The sequence below is a fragment of the Aspergillus japonicus genome, assembly GCF_003184785.1.
Source record: "Aspergillus japonicus CBS 114.51 unplaced genomic scaffold BO86scaffold_125, whole genome shotgun sequence".
In the NCBI taxonomy this organism is placed as follows: Eukaryota; Fungi; Ascomycota; class Eurotiomycetes; order Eurotiales; family Aspergillaceae; genus Aspergillus; species Aspergillus japonicus.
The window spans coordinates 1-19,534 of record NW_020291762.1 but is presented as its reverse complement, the minus strand read 5'-3'; the positions used below and the strand labels follow the sequence as shown (position 1 = coordinate 19,534).

The 19,534-nt window shown below is 54.1% G+C and overlaps 7 protein-coding genes across 7 annotated transcripts; 4 read left to right on the top strand and 3 right to left on the bottom strand.

Annotated features, from left to right (window-relative positions):
* Positions 1-1,311: 1,311 nt before the first annotated feature.
* On the bottom strand, positions 1,312-3,193 carry BO86DRAFT_37644 (uncharacterized protein). The gene has a single exon (XM_025670535.1). The coding sequence runs from the start codon at positions 3,017-3,019 to the stop codon at positions 1,535-1,537; it is 1,485 nt and encodes a 494-aa protein (XP_025521882.1). The 5' UTR covers positions 3,020-3,193; the 3' UTR covers positions 1,312-1,534.
* Positions 3,194-5,868: 2,675 nt separating this feature from the next.
* Positions 5,869-9,141, top strand: BO86DRAFT_37628 (putative C6 transcription factor (NirA)). Its single transcript, XM_025670528.1, has 4 exons — positions 5,869-6,280; positions 6,339-7,284; positions 7,335-7,703; positions 7,757-9,141. Exons 1-4 carry the CDS (start codon positions 6,151-6,153, stop codon positions 8,931-8,933), a joined length of 2,622 nt encoding a protein of 873 aa, XP_025521881.1. The 5' UTR covers positions 5,869-6,150; the 3' UTR covers positions 8,934-9,141.
* Positions 9,142-10,257: 1,116 nt separating this feature from the next.
* On the bottom strand, positions 10,258-11,984 carry BO86DRAFT_37592 (serine/threonine-protein phosphatase). The gene is made up of 3 exons (XM_025670503.1): positions 11,869-11,984; positions 10,429-11,713; positions 10,258-10,350 (listed from the first exon to the last, which is right to left on the bottom strand). The coding sequence occupies exons 1-3, from the start codon at positions 11,883-11,885 to the stop codon at positions 10,348-10,350; spliced, it is 1,305 nt and encodes a 434-aa protein (XP_025521880.1). The 5' UTR covers positions 11,886-11,984; the 3' UTR covers positions 10,258-10,347.
* A 392-nt stretch (positions 11,985-12,376) lies between these two features.
* BO86DRAFT_350337 (uncharacterized protein) lies at positions 12,377-13,369 on the top strand. The gene is made up of 2 exons (XM_025669384.1): positions 12,377-12,538; positions 12,612-13,369. Exon 2 carries the CDS (start codon positions 12,687-12,689, stop codon positions 13,107-13,109), a length of 423 nt encoding a protein of 140 aa, XP_025521879.1. The 5' UTR covers positions 12,377-12,538; positions 12,612-12,686; the 3' UTR covers positions 13,110-13,369.
* A 185-nt stretch (positions 13,370-13,554) lies between these two features.
* On the top strand, positions 13,555-15,101 carry alg3 (dolichyl-P-Man:Man(5)GlcNAc(2)-PP-dolichol alpha-1,3-mannosyltransferase). Its single transcript, XM_025670490.1, has 3 exons — positions 13,555-13,701; positions 13,780-14,303; positions 14,387-15,101. Exons 1-3 carry the CDS (start codon positions 13,581-13,583, stop codon positions 14,981-14,983), a joined length of 1,242 nt encoding a protein of 413 aa, XP_025521878.1. The 5' UTR covers positions 13,555-13,580; the 3' UTR covers positions 14,984-15,101.
* BO86DRAFT_37574 (putative eukaryotic translation initiation factor eIF1a-like protein) lies at positions 15,074-15,855 on the bottom strand. Its single transcript, XM_025670495.1, has 2 exons — positions 15,326-15,855; positions 15,074-15,273 (listed from the first exon to the last, which is right to left on the bottom strand). Exons 1-2 carry the CDS (start codon positions 15,634-15,636, stop codon positions 15,165-15,167), a joined length of 420 nt encoding a protein of 139 aa, XP_025521877.1. The 5' UTR covers positions 15,637-15,855; the 3' UTR covers positions 15,074-15,164.
* A 594-nt stretch (positions 15,856-16,449) lies between these two features.
* Positions 16,450-18,348, top strand: BO86DRAFT_37572 (putative MFS efflux transporter). The gene has a single exon (XM_025670493.1). The coding sequence runs from the start codon at positions 16,603-16,605 to the stop codon at positions 18,094-18,096; it is 1,494 nt and encodes a 497-aa protein (XP_025521876.1). The 5' UTR covers positions 16,450-16,602; the 3' UTR covers positions 18,097-18,348.
* The last annotated feature ends 1,186 nt before the right edge of the window (positions 18,349-19,534 follow it).

The following is a 19,534-nucleotide window of genomic DNA, read 5'->3' as shown; positions in this document are numbered from 1 at the left end:
CAAGATAATGCAGGGGAAAATATCCGGGGCTTGGGACGGCGGTTTTGCAAATTACGCGGTTTGTCACCCCACCTAACTAGTTAACTGAGGTTAAGTTAACTTAACTTACCACCGATAGTGGCTGTAGTGGTAGCTGTAGCTGTGGCTGTGGCTGTGGCTGTCGCTGGACGGCGGACGGAGGGAGATGAGGGAGGCGAATGATGATACTTGATATCGTCATCTGAGGATGAAGGTTATTTATTGGCTTTGGGTTTGGGTTTGGGGTGAGCTGAAGCTGGAGCTGGAGCTGGAGCTGGAGCTGGCAAGGCGGGTTTTTGCCACCCCCGGAATTACGATTCACTAAAAATTAGATGTCGTCATTCATCTTGCTTGTCTGTCCTGTCTTCACGAGTAGAATTCTTGGTTTGGGGGGGAGTGGTATGTCATTTCTGACCTCGGGCCAACGTACTTGTTTCATTGTTCATTTGTTGATTGGGGCAGTTGATGGCCGTTCCCGATCTGGGTGGTTCTACGGAGACTCTGGTCACATCGAAGTATATCGTGGAGTTGATCAGGGGGGTAAGAACTTGGGTGTGTCTATACTCCCGGTAGTGTTTCTAGAGAGACCACGTGCGAGAGCAGTGCCCCCATTGCAGCTGTGAACGTTCCTGTCTACACCGAACATATTAACCTAGCATATAACACCGCATTCATTCTCACGATCTCTCTCTCTCGCTCTCCTCTCCTCCCCTCCCCGGCCCGTGTGGATGTCCAGTCCCAGTAATCAGCCCGCAAGATCATAGATTTGCTGTCTCACCTACCTACCTATCTCTCTACCTACCTCTTCAGGCATATATTCTGGAGAGCAGCCCGTCTCTTATCACTTACGGCCCCGCCTTATCACTGGTTACCCCCGGCCTGCCACCAACCAACCAACCTAAACTAAATTAACAGTGATCAGTCTACAGAGTAGATGCACTGCACTGCACTGCACTGCAGCCTACGGGGTTGAACCCCCCTCGGATCACCCTCGGATCACCATCCCCCATCCCCCATCCTCCTGGATTGAATCACCTAATCTATTTCCGCTGGAAAACAAGGTTGGGTTAGGTTGCTCTCCGACGGGGTTTGGGCTGGGGCGGAAATGGCTGCAGCTGCTCGTGCTAGTGCTGGGCTAGTGTGGGTGTTAGTGTGGTTTGGCTGGGATGGGGGGTTTTATCCGCGGTTTAGACTGATGGGCTGGTGCAGCTAGTTCGATATGGACTGGGTTTGGGGTGGACTGGACAGTTCTCTATACTTCTGTGAGGAGGTATCAATGGAATGTAAGTCTGTCTGTCTTTGTCTCTGTCTGTCTGTCTGTCTGTCTGTATATGTAGGGTGTGTAAGCTAAGTATAGGTGTAAGCTAGGTATAGAACTGATGTAGGAATGCTCCGTGCCCCAATCTTTCCCCCCAAAAATGAAAACGCCGATGTATGCCCGATCCAACTCCAGCCCCAAAAACAGCCAAAAAAAAAGCAAAAAAGCAACCGCTATGTACACCTCCATAAAAAAAAATTACAAGCTCTCAACGGAAACCCCCACCCATCGCGAGGGCACCGCATTCTCGTCCTCCTCCTCGTAGCATTCGTAGCGCAGCACCCGGGCTTGATGCACGCCCTTCCGCGCGGGCAGCCAGATGCGCGCGCGCGTCGGCACATCGTCCCGCAGTTTGCCGCTGCGCCGCATGTTCATCTCCAGCACCACCATCCGCAGGAAGTCGCTGTTCTCCCGCGGCTCCCGGGGCCGGGTCATCGGCGGGCCTTCCGGGTCGGACCCCGCGAGGGGCTGCTTGGGATGATGCGGATGCTTGGCGCGGTGGCCGCCGCCGCGTCTACCCGCGCGCCGGTAGGTCTGCATCTGCACGGAGACCACCGGGCTCGCGCCCGCGTCGTCCAGGGTCGCGTCGTGCGGGTGGTAGTCCTGATAGGCGTACATCTCGGCCGGGGAGAGGGTGATCGGGTTCAAGTACCGGCGGAGCGCGGGCGAGGGCGGCTCGTGCATCGGCGGAGGCCGTCGGTCGTCCGTCATCTCTGGCGTGATCGTGAACACCGACCGCGTCAGGAAGTCGTCCGGCTGCACCGAGGGCGTCGCGAAGGTGGAGACCGTCTGCGCCGCCGATTTGATCGCCCGCAGCGAGGCGGTCAGGTTGGACTTGAAGGTGGCCCCGAGCCGGGGGAAGGATCGCGACGGCGTCGGGCTGGTTGCCGCCGCCGCCGGCACCGTGGCCGCCGCCAGGAACGCCTCCATGTCGAGCTCGTCCTCGGAGCTGCACTCCTCTGTTTCGAGGAGCGGGTGGTCCAACGCGCAGTTTTCGCAGGCCGGGGAGCGCAGGAATCTACGGTCTAGGGGGCTTCGTTGGCTGGACGGGGTCGGAGGCGTAGGCAGACTGGGCGGCGAGTCCAGGTCCCGGTCGAGCGACGGCGTGGATGCGATGGAGATGGAGGACGCGGAGAACGACGGCGCCTCGCTGTCGCAGTCGCTGCCAACCGTCGATCGCTCCGTGTCATCCGGCGGACTCAGCAGGAGATCCAGCGCGGTGTTGCCCGTGCTGTCCATCAGGTGGTCGCCCACCCCGTCCAACAACAGCTTGCTGAAATCCTGCACATGGTTCCCCCGCGGTAACCGGCGAGAGTCTCGTCCGCTTACACCCCGTCGGCGCACGGGGATCGCAGTCGCTTCCAGGATCGATGCGATGGAGCTGGGGACCGGCCGATCGGACAGCGTCCCCGACGAGGACTGCGGGGTGAGGGTTCTCGGTTTGCGTGGGGTCCTGGGCCCTTTGTTCGCCGCTTGCGAGTGTACGGAGGTCATGCGAGGACCCCGTTTCGGAGGGATGACGACGGGGCTGGAGGGGATCGTCGATGAAGATATGTCGGCGTCGGAGGGCAGTTCGAGGCCCTCAATACCCTGAAGGCCTAGCACTCCCGGAGTCTTCTCGCTTCTCGCCCCCTTCAACGGCGAAGACACCGAGCTAAAGAGAAATGCTCTGGGGACCATCATCTTTACAGGTTCGTGGGGATCGGTTTCGTTTCACAGGACAAGGATAGTAGTTTGATAAGACGGCCTAGGCCAGACGAGGCACTCTGATCGAGCGTCTGAGCGATATACATGGATAAATAGAAAGAGGGCCAGAAGGAAGAAAGAGAAAAGCGTCCGATAGACACCTCTCCCAGCGGAAGAGTGGACTCCGCTGAAGGATATATAAGGGTATCCGCTTTTGTTGTGCTGTGCTGTGTTGGCAGTGGGCACTGGGGCAGTCACCGATACGTCCAAGAGCCCCAGTTCGAGCGGGAGCCAAAAGCGGAAGAACGGCCGGGTGCGTCTGCAGGCACGCGACTGGCAGGTGTACTAATAGGGAAAAGAGGCGGGTGTGAAGAATGATGAGGGGGAGAGTAGAAGAGGAAAAGGATGAGAAAGAAGAGAGTGTAATGTATGTAGTCTTAAGTGAGAGTTGAAAAGGTGGGAAGATCGGGGGGGGGAGGTGGATGGGAGAAGAGAAGAGAAGGGAGCGATGAAGAAAGAAGGCGAAAAGACATACTCCGTAGTAATGATCTCAATGAGAGAGTCTCTAGTCGACAACGATAAGAAACGGGAGATGGTAATTCTCAGCCTTAGTCCCGTAACATCGGGTCCCAGCGGAGTTGCACTAACTCCCAATCAGGCAGTGGGAAAAAAAAAAGGCATCCGTAATTCACATCGCATAATAAGAAACCCGCTTGCAGAAAAGGAGACTCTTGGCAGTCGGCAGTTTCCTTTCTTTTCTGTCTTTCCCAACACTAACAGTGAGGCGCTCACCGCTTTGTCCCGAAAGAGGCTGGTCCGTTTCAGGCGGTAAGGGCGGGCGGATGCCGACTGCCGGGACCATACCATACCACTCAAAAGTACTAGTCCGGTATGGCCCTCGTTTCACTGTATGTTCTGGAACCCATCACGTAAGTCGTTTGGGCTGGATCGCGGCCGAAGAATGCCCCCGTCCCCACCAGTGGCACCCGAAGAATGTTCCATCTTACCGCGGCTTACGTACTTTTTGGACCACACAGTAAGTTTCAATTTCCAATTTACCGACCAGAGAGATAGAGAGATAGAGTGTGTGCCCAACGACTACACTACACTACACACTACAGTTAATGTTAACTCTACACTACACTACACTAACGGTGGACATTTCACTCCACACTACCCTATCTGATGAACATCACATCACTGAACAGATGCCTCAAACCACTGCTGCACTCTGAGCGCATCCTGCATCCGTCTCTAAGCGCGGGTTGAACGACTCGTCCCGAAGAGGTCATCGTGCTGACCCCTGACTGCTCGTAAAGCAAGTCATGCTGACGACAACTATCACTTCGATATATGCACTGGTCTGGTGCCTGCAGCTGTCCGACCAGAATTAATCATTCTGGGTCGGAACGATGATCAGCGGTCCTGCCCGAGGCTTACACCAACTCAAGTCAACTCAAGGTCGTGGAAGTCGTCGCTTAGAGACACGGCATACTCCGTCCAACTAAGTACGACTAATAGTCATCGAGTAATGGTAACCCGTCAAGAATGCCCGCAACCCTAGTTTCAAACCACTCCCTCCCGCCGATGAACAACAGAATCACGTAAACCGGAGAAGGAGCGGTAAAGCAAAGGGGGAAATTCCCTGTGGGACTACCGTAGGTAGATTTTAATATTGTATCCATCCCTCACGGATGATTGCGCCGTCTGGTCCAATGGCATCCTCACAGTGACTCGATTCTAAGCAACGACTCCATATAGGCAGAGAGCGGATGCACCTGCCCTAACGAGAAGGATGGATCGATAGATCGTCCCGGCCAAATATTGAGACATGTGAGGGTTGGATAGTGCTATGTAGTATGTACTGTCCTTATATACAGTAATAGTAGTAGTAGTAGTAATATAATGAAATCCATATACCGTACTCCGTACTCTGTATATACAGTTCACTATGACCACTGTCTCCATCTGGTTCCCTTCCGCTCAGTATCTACGGGAACAATGGCCAGAAAACAATACCACCACGAGACAGATTCCATCCTTGATTCCTCCAGATTGACCATGGTTGAGATGCCTTCTGACCGGTCATTGCATTGGATCGAACCCAGGAAAGTTGACTGACTGGCAGTGTCTGTGTATCAGCCGAAGACTAAATCAACGTCACATTTGCTTCATTTCTCTAAGGGATTGTTTATTGATGGAGTGGCCGAGAGAGAGAGAATGCATTAGTAAGCTTTCCCCCCCCTCCGCCCGCGGTTCCCCTCCTTCCCTTTTCTCATTCAGTCAGTCAGTCCCTTTGGCTTATCGCCGCCCTGCTTTGCTTTGCCAATTGATCTATCATTAGCCTGGAGGTATCATCTGAATCACACCCCCCCCCGGACATCATCATCCTCCCCAGTCCTATCGTCATCCTGGTCCTTGCATCCTCCAATCACCCTCTCTCATTTTAACCTTCTTATCGTCTTCCTGTTATCCCCCCTCCCCAGCTTCTGATTCCCCATCACCCCAGGTTCTCGAACTGAGGAGCTCCTTTTGCGACTCTCACAACGGCCATTCGCCTCCACTTGCGGGTCATCTCAATCTGTCCATCTGATGCAAATCGCCGCGTGGCGCCTCTGGCTCTAATCGGAACCTTCTCACTAACTCGTAAGTGAATTGCTTGGCATGTGATCTCCCCAATGTCTCTAACTTACTGGCAACATCCTTGTGCCTCCCAGTACTGCACACCAAGCCCCTGCCTCTGCACCAATGGCATCCCTCTGGTTTTATGCACACATCCCAACTAATGTCTTTTCCTCCCCCGCAGATTCGTCCGTTCACCGCGGCGCTTATGCCGGTTGATGCGCTCGACCTATCATCCCCATTCAACCGGTGTCGAGACTTCCATGAAGGCCTGTCGCTCCAGCAGATCGCCAAGCTCCTCCCACCCTTGAGAAGCATGCCCCGCCCCATCTCGACGTTTTCTCCGAACACTTCTGGGTGGACCTGACAGCCATGGTAGACAGCTCCGCGGAGATGCCGCAAGACATGACCGCGGCCCCTTCAACCCAAAGGAAGGGTGGTCACGGACCCGCGGGAGACAATGCTTCGGCCTCGAAAAGGCGCTGTGTCAGCACCGCCTGTATTGCATGCCGCAGGAGGAAATCAAAGGTTCGACCCGGGTGACCTCCTCGGTTGTTTCTACAGCTTACCCATTGCCACAGTGTGATGGTAACCTACCCAGTTGTGCCGCCTGCTCTTCCGTATACCACACGGCTTGTATGTCACCCGTCCGCTTCATGACTAGCTTGTCACGCTGATCGATGTGCTCGTCTAGGTGTCTATGACCCAAACTCGGACCATCGCAGGAAAGGGGTGTACAAGAAAGACACCGACACTTTGCGAACGAAGAATGCCACCTTGTTGACGCTGATTCAAGCTTTGCTCAACTATGAAGAGGAGGATGCTTTCGACCTGGTCCGCCAGATTCGATCGTGCGACAACTTGGAGGATGTTGCGCAATCCATTCTTGGGCAGCAAAACAAGCCTTCGCTGGCGTCCGACACTCCAGTCGCTAGCGGGGATGAGGCCGATCAATTCGAGTCGGAGCTGTCGGGCAAGATGAGTGAACTAATGCTGGACGGCTCTCGAAAGCTCATTGGCGGCACTTCCAACCTCATTTACCTACCACCCGGATCGGAGCTGAATGAATTCAATCCCAATGCGAACCACCAAGATTTGGGCCGGGGTACTGACGCCTCGGTGTCACACTGGACCAGAGTCACAGATGATGAGAAGCTCATAAGTCACCTTATGCAGATGTACTTTACCTGGCATTATCCATTCTTCACGACTTTGTCTAGGGACCTTTTCTATCGGGATTATGTTCGCGGAGTTTCGAGTCAGTATTGCTCGTCTCTGCTGGTCAATACGATGCTCGCGCTGGGCTGCCATTTCAGCTCTTGGGAAGGGGCTCGTGAAGACCCGGGTAATACGGCGACGGCCGGCGATCATTTCTTCAAAGAAGCCAAGCGGTTGTTCTTCGAGAACGATGAACATGCGAACGCGAAGCTCTGCACCGTCCAGGCATTGGCGCTGATGTCTGTACGTGAGGCTGGATGCGGGCGCGAGAGCAAAGGTTGGGTCTATAGTGGAATGAGTTTTCGTATGGCTTCCGACCTGGGCTTGGACTTCGACTCCACCAGCCTTGGAGTGCGCAATCTCAGCGAAGAAGAGATAGATGCGCGTCGGATCACTTTCTGGGGATGTTTTCTCTTTGATAAGTATGTAGTAGCACCGTCACCTCAAACCTTGATGAGACTAACCTCTTCAGATGCTGGTCCAACTACCTCGGGCGCCAGCCGCAGTGGACCGTTGGGGACATTGGTGTCTCCATGCCGGAGATTTTCCCCAACGAGGACGCTGCAATGTGGTCATCCTATACGGATGCTGGAGGCGCGGAGGACCAGGCCCAGCCTTCGCGGACCCGAGCAATCGCAGTACAGATATCTAAGCTCTGTCAGATCAATGGTGACTTACTTGTCTTTTTCTACGATCTTAAGCCTAAGGACAAGCTTTCCTCTAAACAAACGGAGCTCAAGAAACTCAGTGAGATCCACACCAGACTTGAATCCTGGAAGAAAGATTTGCCCAAGGAGCTCGGCCCCCAAGACGGGCAGCTTCCGCAGGCGCTTCTCATGCAGTGAGTCAAAGACGCTCGTTTGACCGGACCCACGATCACTGATTGCTCTGAAGCATGTTCTACCAGCTCCTTCTTATACACCTCTATCGCCCGTTCCTGAAGTACACCAAGTCCACTTCTCCACTTCCTCAGCATGTCTCGCCTCGAAAGCTCTGCACTCAAGCAGCTTCCGCCATCTCCAAACTTTTGAGGATGTATAAACGCACGTACGGATTCAAGCAGATCTGCAACGTTGCGGTATACATGGCTCACACCGCTCTTACGGTGCATCTATTGAATCTCCCTGAAAAGAATGCCCAGAGAGATGTTGTGCATGGTGTTCGGCACTTAGAGGAAATGGGCGAAAGCTGGCTTTGCGCACGCCGTACGCTCAGGATTCTCGAGATTTCGGCCAACAAATGGCATGTCGAATTGCCCGCAGAAGCCGTCGCCACTTTTGAGAATACACATGTTCGATGGGGGTCCTGGGGCTCCTGGGATCAGGCTCTGTCTCCTCCGGCATCAGAAGACTCCCCACCAACGATATCAATGTCGTACCCTGATTCGAATTCCAGGGGAATCGGCCAACCCATGCCGCCACGGCACGCTGTTATGGGCGGTCACGGCGGCAACTACATGCACAAAACACCGGCCACCACGGTCGGATCAATGGGTTCTCATATATTACCGGATCTCCCCGTTCCTGTTTCTGCGTCAGCTATGCGTGCTGTCCAGCGGTCCTTGAACGCCCAGCTTGCTCAAGAACCCGCCCGGCTCCCTGAGCCGACATACCTCCGGCCCGTCGCTCATGCCTATGCGCAATACCGCAATACTCCCATATCTCAGGCTGATATGTGGTACAATGATGAAAATATCCGTGCGTTCAGGTCTGCACAGGATAATTCTCCGGCAACCACGACTTCGCCGGCCAACGAGTATGGTGGCTCGGAAAATCTGGTGGAGGAAAGCCAGGATTGGTGGTCTCGCGAGTCGCACCGGTTTAGCTTTGGAATGGACAACTGGGTGCCAGACTGGAATTCTAACATGCCAGGCAGGGCATCAACTGCGAATCCCGGTAGCAGTTTTCCATTGAACGTTGGGCAGACGTCGGCGCCAGAGAGCGCTCCGAACCCGCCGCCACCCATGAGATTTGCGGTGGGAGCTCCATCTGGCACCAGTAATTCGGACCAGTCTCCCACAGTCCCTGGCTATAATAACATGCCCACGTCGGAAGCATACCCCAGGCAGTGAACCTGGATTGGCAGTATGATCTACATAAAGTTTCGGACCTGATGCAGTGCAGGCTTCATGTCGTTACGGCTCGAAGAGGCATAGCACTGGCCTCTTTTTATTAACCGCTTCTGTTCCGGTTATGACTATATAGTCCATTAGATGTTTAGAAGTCATGATTCCATCCTAATAAGATACCAAGGTTTTCCCTTATTAAAATCAAGACTGGTTTGTTTATTGACAGTATGGTTGAAGATCTCGAATCACCAACACAACGGCTTCTGTGTCTACATGGCAACTCACGCTCACGCGGTGTCTGAGCACAAGCCACAACCGTCCGAGCCAACGAACTCCCTTCCAGTTGTAGTTGTTTCATTCCTTTCAGCCCAACATTTGCCACCACAACTCCTCAAAACTACTAACCAACCAATTACCCCTCCTGCTATTTTGTGCGTGAGTGCCTGAGCATGCAGCCCCCCTTCCAAGTTCCGTACCCCTCCTGGCCCCAGCACAGGACACTATACCGCCAGCCCTACATACATACATGCACCCCAATCCATAAACCCAGCCAAAAAGGCAAGCTAGTAGCGCGGGGCAAATACTCCTGAGTAATGTAGCCCGAGGAATATCTTTCGTCGTGTGTATGATCGAATAGCTCAAGCTTGACCAGTAAGGAACCTTTTCCCCCCAGCAAAGTCCGCGTGTCTACGTGGATGTTGTTTGGTTTTAAGCAGAGATCGAGGGAATTCGGGCAATGGGCTGCTGGGTTTGGTTCGTAGAGTTGTTGGATGGGCAATGACGGGTCCGGGGATTCGATTGCTGGGTTGGTGGAGGGAGGCTGAGGTTGGATTTATCCTTGTATCTTGTACAGTACAGTGGGGTGCTGGGACGTAGGAAGTATACCGTGCTTTTTTTTGGGGAGGGGGGCAGCAGGATGATCCTTATGCCTTGGAACAGGCAAGGGGAAGTTTATTTGCTGGTTGGGTTCCCTGGGAATTCCATTTCTGTGGGGTTCTGTGGGGGTTCTTTGGCGGGGGGAAAAAGGGGCTTGGAGCTTGGAGCTTGGAGCTTGGAAATTGTAGATGCTGGTGGCGATGGATGGAGCTCGAGATTGCATGTGAATGTATGTATGGATATATGAAGAAAGGAGAGAAGAAATACAGAAGGTTTAGAAGTGACACATGCGGAGATGGAAAGAAATGCCGGAATGAGTAACGTAACGCAACGCAACGCAGAGAACGAAAGGTCGTGACCATGCAAGTTTGTTGTATTGTATTGGTAGGAGGTAGGTAGGTAGATAGGTAGGTAGGTAGGTAGCTAGGTAGGTAAGTAGGTGAGGCGTATATATGGTGCCGAGGAGAGGGTGATGTCTGGTTGGTTTGAGATGGAAGGATGGATGGTTTAATAAGATGGAGCAGAACTTTGGTATCACTTATCACTGTGGCGTTTGAAAATTAGTCTCTGGGGTGGATGGGGGGTGGAGGAGGTTTCTTGGAAGGAGGGGACGTCTACGTACCAGGAAATAATCAGCTACAGGCTTCTTCGCGGGCATTCCCCTCGTATCCTGCGCGGCGGCCTCAAAGACCCGGTACCGTCGACCGGGGCTTCGCGTCACGGCCGCCGCTCCGGCCGCACCGCCGTTGCTTCGACCGTACTCGCCGTTGCTGCGGGCGACCGTGCCCCCGTTGCTGGCATCCTCGCCGAGCTCCAGGATGGAGGCGACGTTGCCGCAGCGGTAGCAGTAGTTGGGGGCGGACCAGACGGTGACGATGCCGCCGTCGAACATCTCCTTGTACCCCTCCATGACGAGCTGGTGGGCGCGCGCGATCAGCGACAGGTCGTTCTTGTAGTTGAAGTGCTTCACGATGTCGCCCCCGAACAGGAACCCCGCGCCGCGCGGGCTGAGGCCCCAGCCGTCGATCTCGTCCGGGTCCGACCAGAGGAGGTCGCACATCGCGCCCTCGTGCGGCACTTCTTGTTTGCGGTCGATCAGTCGGATCTTATCCACGCTGTCGATGAGCGGGGAGAGACCCCCGTGGACGCACAGGACGGCCCCCGTGCCGGTGGCGTAGCTGCCGGAGGAGTCGCCGGTGGCGCCGGTGCCTGCCCAGCCGGATCGCAGGGGTGGCATCGAGGAGGCTGGGGTCTGGGTGGTGGACGACGTGGCGGATTTGTCTTGGGAGAGGGAGGGGAGGAGGGGCGAGTCGGTGCGCGGCTGTTTGGGTCGGTAGCTGCTCATCGTCACCTCGCCGCGCGAGTTCAGCACCTCGGTTTCCAGCTCGCTGTCGTCCAGCGACATGGTCGACGACGTGGTCTCCAGCGCGGGGCCCGTGGGCTCCAAGCCTGAGCTGGCGCCCAGCACCAGCGCCCCCAGCGCCAGGTAGTCGAAGACCTCGCAGCAGTACCGCCAGACGTTGGCACTGCCGTATTTCCGGATGCACTCGTCGTAGAAGCCGTAGACCGTCGTGATCTGACGCGACTCGTGGTTGCCGCGGATCAGCGTGATGCGGTCGGGATAGCGGACCTTGAGGCAGAGGAGGAGCAGGAAGGATTCGAGCGAGTAGAACCCGCGGTCGACGAAATCCCCCATAAAGAGGTAGTTGGTGTCGGGCACATCGCCGCCCACGCGAAAGAGCTCCATCAGGTCGTGGAACTGTCCGTGAATGTCGCCACAGATGGTGACGGGGGCGTCCACGCACACCACATTGCCTTCTTCGATGAGGAGTTCCCGCGCTTTGTAGCAGAGTTCGCGGACTTGAGATTCGGGGATCAGACGACAAGCGCGTAGTTGCGCGATCGCTCTGCACGGTAGATGGAGGATTGAAGTCAGCGCTTTACTTTTGCTGTTGATGTGTTTTTTTTTTTTTTTTTCGTTTTTCTTTTCTGCGCAGGTGGGATATGCACGGTCGGGGAATTTTATCGGAGAGAAAACGAGAGGATAGAATGTATGCAATACCTGTCTAAGTCACTCATGGTGTGACAGTGTTCAAAGGATGAGGCTCACTGGGGTCGGAGGAAGGAAGCTGGAGGGGGGAGGGGTGGGTCCTAGGTCCTAGGAATGGAGGACCGGTTTCACTCTGGTTCAAGCCGCAAAAGCCCAGTGATTAAAGAAAAACAACAGCTAAGTGTAGAGAAAATGAACGCTCATCTTTTCGTCTAAAGGCGCTGGAAATTAATCGTATGACGAGGAAGGAAGGTGGGGAGGGGGTGGGGAGAAAGGGCGTGGAGGGTTTGAGGGAGATGGATGGCGGATGATGATGATGAGGGTGGTGATGATGATGGAGAAGGTCTGCTCAGCTGCTCGGGACTCCTGCTGATTGTAGCTCGACTTGGCTGTTTGCCAATCACGGGGTTTGCAGATAAGATTAGATCTGATCGTCAAGCTCCGGGCAAATTCTTCCATTTCCGAACTTTTCCCTTCCCGAATCGAGAAACCTTACGATGATTCAAGCTTCCCCATAAAACCCCCCCCTCCCCCCTACCCCCTCCGCTCTCCCCTCTTCCCCAGTCCTGCTGAGTTGCCCGTGCGGTCTCGCGCTTGACTTGCTTTTTCGAGGGGCAATGCTGTTCTCTAGATTCATTCTAGTAACCCTCAATTGAGTCAATTCGTTTCCGTTTGCTGTCAGGTATGTGTTCCACGTCTCTGCCTGGGGTGCTTTGCTTCGATCTTACCCACTAACGCAATGTCCCCGCCCACAGTCACAGTCACTGCCACTGCAGCCCTGCCCACTCACTGCTTGAGAACCGGCCAATTGCATAATACAGCACCCGACAATGCCGCCTCATCTACATCCTCGCTCGCGGTCGACGAGCTCTCTCTTCGCGGCCACCCTCCTCGCATCCCTCTTCGTCGTCGGCCTTCCGCATGTCTTCCCCTGTCCTGCTCCCCGCCGCACCCTCGCCGACTCCGAGATGACCGTCAATGCCGAAGGACAACAGGTTCCGCGTGTCCGACGAAGGAAGCGCAAGGATGCGGACCCCTTTGGCCCCGAGGACAGAGTCCTTTCTCAATCACCCATGGCTAGCGACGAAGACGTTTCCACGTTCCTCCAATTAGAAGCAGAGGCTGCTGAGCTGTCGCAAGCGGGCCATCAATGCCCCGTGCCGAAACCGAAGGGCATTTTGGGTGATTTATTGGGATTTACGAATCGCGGGGAGACACCATCACAACCTCCACCGACGAGAGAAGCTCGGTGACTGCAACGTTTATTACAGGGAAATCTTTGAAGCGTCTTGAGAGGGAGGAAACGTGGCTTGTACTGTGAAATTGGCCAAGTGAAGCAATATTGTTGGCGTCGCCGGGGGGAAGGCTTCGGACTGGGGGCTTGATGCCTCTCCAAAGCAGCCGCATCAACGGCAGTTATATACCCATCTTTGTATCGATAGTGTACTTACAGGCATGATTTGTGTAACTACATAGGATCATTTTTGACATTCAATATGAATATGAACAATTGACACTCAATTGGACGTTGCTGGTCTTCATGTTAACGAGTAAATTAGCAACTTAAGCAGGCGGGCGCGGCGGGTTCTGGGTGGAAAGAACCACTAAGCCCAAAAAGGACAGGTATTATTGGCTCCCGCTCCGGCCGGCCAGTACTAAGGCCACATGCGTCGCAAGCTGAGCTCACCAAGCATTTGCAATGCACACCTGCGACAACATCCAGGATGGATTGGATGCGCTTCTTCGAGGATCTGTGTCTGAATCCCAGACACACAGTATGGCTCGCTCCACTTCTGTTACTAGGCGACGCCTTCCTATGCACCCTCATCATTTGGAAGATCCCTTGTATGTTTCTCCTTCGGCTTTCATACTTGCTTGCATGAACCTCCCGAAGCTAACCTTCTCTCTCGCTGTCCACGGCAGATACTGAGATCGATTGGTCTACGTACATGCAGCAGATAGCCCTCTATCTTGCCGGCGAGCGCGACTACACTCTGATCAAAGGCTCCACGGGTCCGCTCGTCTACCCCGCCGCTCATGTATACAGTTACAGCTTCCTCTACCACCTCACGGACGAAGGTCGGGACATCTTCTTCGGCCAGGTCCTGTTCGCGGCGCTGTACCTGGTGACCCTCGTCGTCGTGCTGGCGTGCTATAGGCAGTCCGGTGCGCCGCCGTATCTGCTGCCGCTCCTCGTCCTGTCCAAGCGGCTGCACAGCATCTTCGTCCTCCGCCTCTTCAATGATGGGCTGGCGGCCTTGGCCATGTGGCTCGCTGTTTGGCTGTTCCAGAACCGGAAGTGGACGGCGGCCGTCGCCGTTTGGTCGGTCGGGGTGGGCATCAAGATGACCCTGTTACTTCTGGCCCCGGCCGTTGCAGTGATTACGGTACTGAGTTTGTCCCTCGGGCCTAGCATCAGGCTCGGTGTTGTGGCATTGCTAGTCCAGGTATGTACCCTACCGCCAATCTACGTCGTGTTCCGTTCTTCGGGTGCAATGTCAGAAGAGGTGCAATGCTAAAGAGAATACAGGTTTTATTGGCGATTCCCTTCTTACAAGAAAACCCGGCAGGATATGTTTCGCGGGCTTTCGAGCTGACCAGGCAGTTTATGTTCAAGTGGACTGTCAACTGGCGATTCGTGGGTGAAGAAGTGTTCCTATCCAAAAGATTCTCCTTGACATTGCTTGCTATTCATTTGGTCTTGCTGGTGCTATTTGTCGCCTTTGGTTGGCTCAGACCGGTCAGCTATCGCCTGCCGGAGTTCATCCAGAACCTGCTCACAGGTCGACACCGCCCCGTCCCACTGTCCAAATCGTATATCATGACCGCGTTGCTGTCATCGCTTGCGATTGGTCTATTATGTGCAAGGTCGCTCCACTACCAGTTCTTTGCCTATCTCTCCTGGGCCACGCCGTTCCTTCTCTGGCAGGCAGGCCTCCACCCCGTTCTGCTGTGCGCCGTTTGGGCAGCTCAGGAATGGTCGTGGAACACATACCCAAGCACCAACACGAGTTCCATCGTTGTCGTCCTCTCCCTTGCGATTCAAGTCCTTGGCGTTCTCGCAAATAGCACCAACGCCTTCGCCGCTACGCATGCGAAGCAGGGCAGAAAGGAGCATATTCAATGAAATGAATAATCGGATCCGAAGACTTATGAGCGTCCGGGACTGGTGCGTTGGTGCTAGAGTCTGTCGTAAAGTGTCCGGGAAAGCCGGGTCGGATCAACGCTCGTCCGCCAAACTGCGACTAGAGCGATAACGCATCAGGGGTCTCCAAGCGTTGAGACTATTCCCAATGGGAAGAGCATGATCATGCATCAGACTCGTCGTCCGAAGGCGGCAGTTTACCAACATTAGACTCCTCCTCAGATTCCTCGTCGTCCGAAGCAGCAACAACTTGCTTGGTGAATTCCTTGGGCCTGCAACAGCATTAATAGTAATCCAAAGCACTCCCCATGTGGGTGAACCAACCAGAATGGAGCCTTGCGCCATGCCTTCTCATCCCGGACAATGTTGATAATCTCGCCCTTCAGCTTGTTGTCGCGGCCCTCAAGAGCATTGGTGTCGATCACCACGTAAGATCCCCGCTTGATCCAGATGGTCGAACGGAATCGCGAAGGCAATTCGACCAGGGCCGACTCCTTGGATGGCGTCTCAACCAGGTAGATGTTGTTTCCGGTAGCTTTGATGACCCGCGTAATTAAATGTCCCTGGGCAAGCTCGTCCGGCGGGACCATCGTCTCTTCCGCCGTGGCGAGTACCTTGCGCCGAGGAGGGCCCATATTGATCAATTGATGCTGTAACTGCTAAGGGCAACCGGGCTGATGTTTTCAATGTGAATAGGATGCAGGCGACTTTGAACGGCCAAAGAGGTGACGATATCCGTAATGGAGAACCAAAGTGGATGACGGAAGCTCTGATGGAACCCAAAGATTTTTTTTTTCCGAGTTGAGGAAATTCCCCAGTGCGGAGGGGGAAGTGGGTCTTGCCCGATTCGGCAATTGACTGTTTTCCCCGGAATGCAAGGAATGCACAACGCACCCACGCACTCTCCAGTCTTTTCATTCAACTATCCTTTCTACCATGCATGAATGCGCTGTCAATTCGAAGAAGCGGCTCCGTATCTCTGCGCATTTCACTCGCGTCGATAATTTCCCCGACGCGCCATTGTCCACACTCGATCTTGACATGGTTACATCTGCCTGCTGCTGAAGTTTTCACATGCAAAGCCAGCTGCTATCCACTCCGTGTTCAATCCACCCTCCGTCATCACAGCATGCAGACTATCTGGCCAGTCATATAGTATCGTTACGAGTCATGTTCAGATTCCCGTGCAGAGCCAAGAAGAGCCTTGGTGCCAGCAGGGTCCAACACATAAAGTCGAGCCAAGACCAGCGTGAGCTTGCTGGATGTACTGTACCGGTCGAGTGGAAGAAAGGCTGACCGACTCCGCATTGCTACTGGCCCGCGCCTTCTGGCGACCGCTGACCGTGTGAAGGGAACATGTCATGTCCACGGACTTCCATGAGCCTGATTGGCTCTCGGGATTTGAATTCCTATACCACTTTAGCCGATGGACTACGATTTATCAGCTGGCGGGGCCCCAGAAGACTTAGTCAGTCCATTGCCGTTGCTACAAAAGACCACTGAGCGGACGGCCAAGGGGGACGGTCGATCAGAACGTGTTTGTGATCCAGCCAAGTACAGAGCTTAGTCTAACGTGCCCTTGCTCACCCGAACCCTGCAACATGTCAGCCTCGGCTTTTGGCGCACTGGTAGAGTTCCAGAGCTCAGCTTCTATCGCCAGTCCTGCTGCCGTTGTGCGCCGAGATAAGCAAGGCATCGCACATACCCCATCCGATCATGAATTGGTGGAGCTACAGCAAGGGCGCCAACAGCCTGTCACCGGTGTATCATCGAATACTGCCACCGATGTGCAGACTTCCATCACCCCGGGTGAACTTGAAAGTCACTCAGCCTCTCCTGGAGAAAATGAGGCTTCCGGTCCGGCTCCGACTTTCAGCAACCCATCGAAGACCAAATGGCGCTTCTTGAGTACCTGTTTGATGAATTTTGCGCAGGGATTGAACGACAGCGCCCCTGGTGCTTTGATCCCTTACATGGAGAAAGATTACAGTATCGGTTATGCGGTCGTATCTCTGATCTTCGTTACCAATGCCCTTGGCTTCATACTCGCAGCCTTGGTCACACATCCACTGGAAATGAAGCTTGGCCGCGCCAAGTGTTATGCTCTATCCATGAGCTTGCTGGTGGCCGGATTCGTGATCATCATCTGCAAACCTCCATTTCCTGCGGTCGTTGCAAGTTTCTTCCTTCTTGGACTGGGGATGGCTGTCTGCCTGGCGTTGAACAATGTTTACTGCGCGAACCTCGCCAACAGTACCGCGGCTTTGGGTGGTCTTCATGGGTCCTATGGGGTTGGTGGCGTAGTGGGACCGCTTGTGGCTACTGCTATGGCATCGCATGGAGTTCGTTGGTCCCTTTTCTACAGCATTAATCTCGCGCTATCGTTGTTCAACCTGGCCTTTGCTGTATGGTCGTTCTCGAATTATGAGAAAGAGCTTCCAGCACAGCTCCTGGGCGCGTTACAGCAGACTGCATCCCGACAAGCGAACGGCGGCGACTCCGTGAGCCGGAGCCGTCTCCTCAAGCAAGTGGTCAAGGACAAGACGACCCTGCTTGGGGCTTTGTTTATCTTTGCCTATCAGGGCGCCGAGGTCTCAATCTCTGGATGGGTAGTGTCGTTCCTCATCAGTTATCGTCACGGAGATCCGTCACACGTCGGTTATGTCAGTGCCGGCTTTTGGGCTGGCATTACTCTCGGACGCTTCTTTTTATCGCATCCCGCCCACTTTATTGGGGAAAAGCTTTCTGTCATTCTCCTTGTGCTCGGGTCCATCGCATTTCAGCTTATGACCTGGCTCATTCCGAACATCATCGGGGACGCCGTTGCTGTCGCGATCGTGGGTCTTCTCTTGGGCCCCGTTTACCCTTGCGCCACTGCGGTATTCAGCAAGTTGCTGCCCCGGTCGATGCAGACGTCGAGCTTGAGTTTCATTAGTGCACTGGGAAGCAGCGGGGGAGCCGCGTCACCCTTCTTTACAGGTTTGTTGGCCCAGAATGTGGGCACTTACGTTCTGCATCCGATCTGTATCGGACTGTATGGAGTGATGCTTGTGGCCTGGGCGTCTCTTCCGCGCATTGCAAAGAGGTCGGAGTGATTCCTCTTTCAAAGTCATCATACCACTCTATGCTTTACAAAGGCGTGTTGTGCTGCGACTTCAACTCTCGCAGTGGTATTCTTGCTCAAATTGTCAAGGCATTGAGCGGATGTACATCTTGTGGTGTTGGAGGTGAATCATAATGGCAAGGTGGAAGGCGGGTGGCAGATGACCATTGCGATACAGTTGTGGAGTATCAGCAGAGCTGACGCAAGCAAGGGGAGCGACCATCTCCCGCCCGCGAGACCATGAGTGTGGCGTCATAAACCCAATCTATCCCTTCAGAACGGGTAGCTGGTCAAAATGGTGGGAGTAGTCTTCTCTGTAGGGATTATTGCCGATCTATGCATGTTGAAAGTATCCGTGATGGTGGTTATGAGGCCGTGGGTGCTGTATTTTTCTTCGGGTTGATTTTCGGGTTGGTCCGCGTGAATGTAATGCATAAGAGAGTCTCAAGAATCATTTTGTGGGTAGGAGGAGGTGATCTTGTATAGATATGGGAGGATGTCACGAGGAGGCGGGAGTGATGCCTCAGAATGCAAGGCAGCAACTATTCCGGTTATGAATCGGATTCCTCGGGCGGTCAAGAAACCAAACGAGATTCCTCCGCCCATACCAATCATACCAATCAACGCACATGACTTGGGTATTCAAATGACCCTTTCAGTCCTGATCATACATTGAAGATGTGATGTTGTGGACAAGCTGCCAACTGATACGACGATATTTAGTAGTGGTTGCTAATTGAAGTATATGCAGGAAGTAGTCGTTGGGTCGGAAAAAGCAAGAGAGCAAGAGACCGTGGACACGAGGGGGGGGGAGGGGGAGTTACAGTATGTTAACTACATTGGTTCATCATCGCCACGGGGAGGCCGTCTTTCTTGTCTCTCTTGTCGCTCGTTCGGACTACTCCGTACTAGTCCGTTCAGTCTGTCTCACTCAACCCGTGGTCCGTTTCCCGATTGACCGCATGGATTGATTGATGAGGATTGATGGATTGATGGCCTTGCCAGACCTCAATGGACTGAGCTGACCTGAGCTGACCTGACCTGGACTGGACTGGACTGGACTGGCTTCCATGAATTGACATTCCATCGCATCCATCATCCATCATCCATCCCATCATCCTCCCATCATTACTGCTACAACTGCTACGACTACTACGATATCTACCTCCTCTTGTGCTTGTGTCTTCTGCCTTTCCTAGATTTTGTTTTTTTTTCTTAATCAAGTCTTTGCATTTCTGTGCTCTTTTTCTTTCCCTCCCCTCCTTCTTCCCTTCCTCCTCCCCCCTGCAAATTGCAACTGTCAACAAAAGTAAGTAAGTAAGAGCCCCGCGATCGCCAACTCTTGTTATTGTTGTCGACTATTTTCTTTCCCTTTTCCTTCTTTCTTCCATCCCTCGTCCCTCCTCCGTCTTTCCCACTCCCCCCCCCCC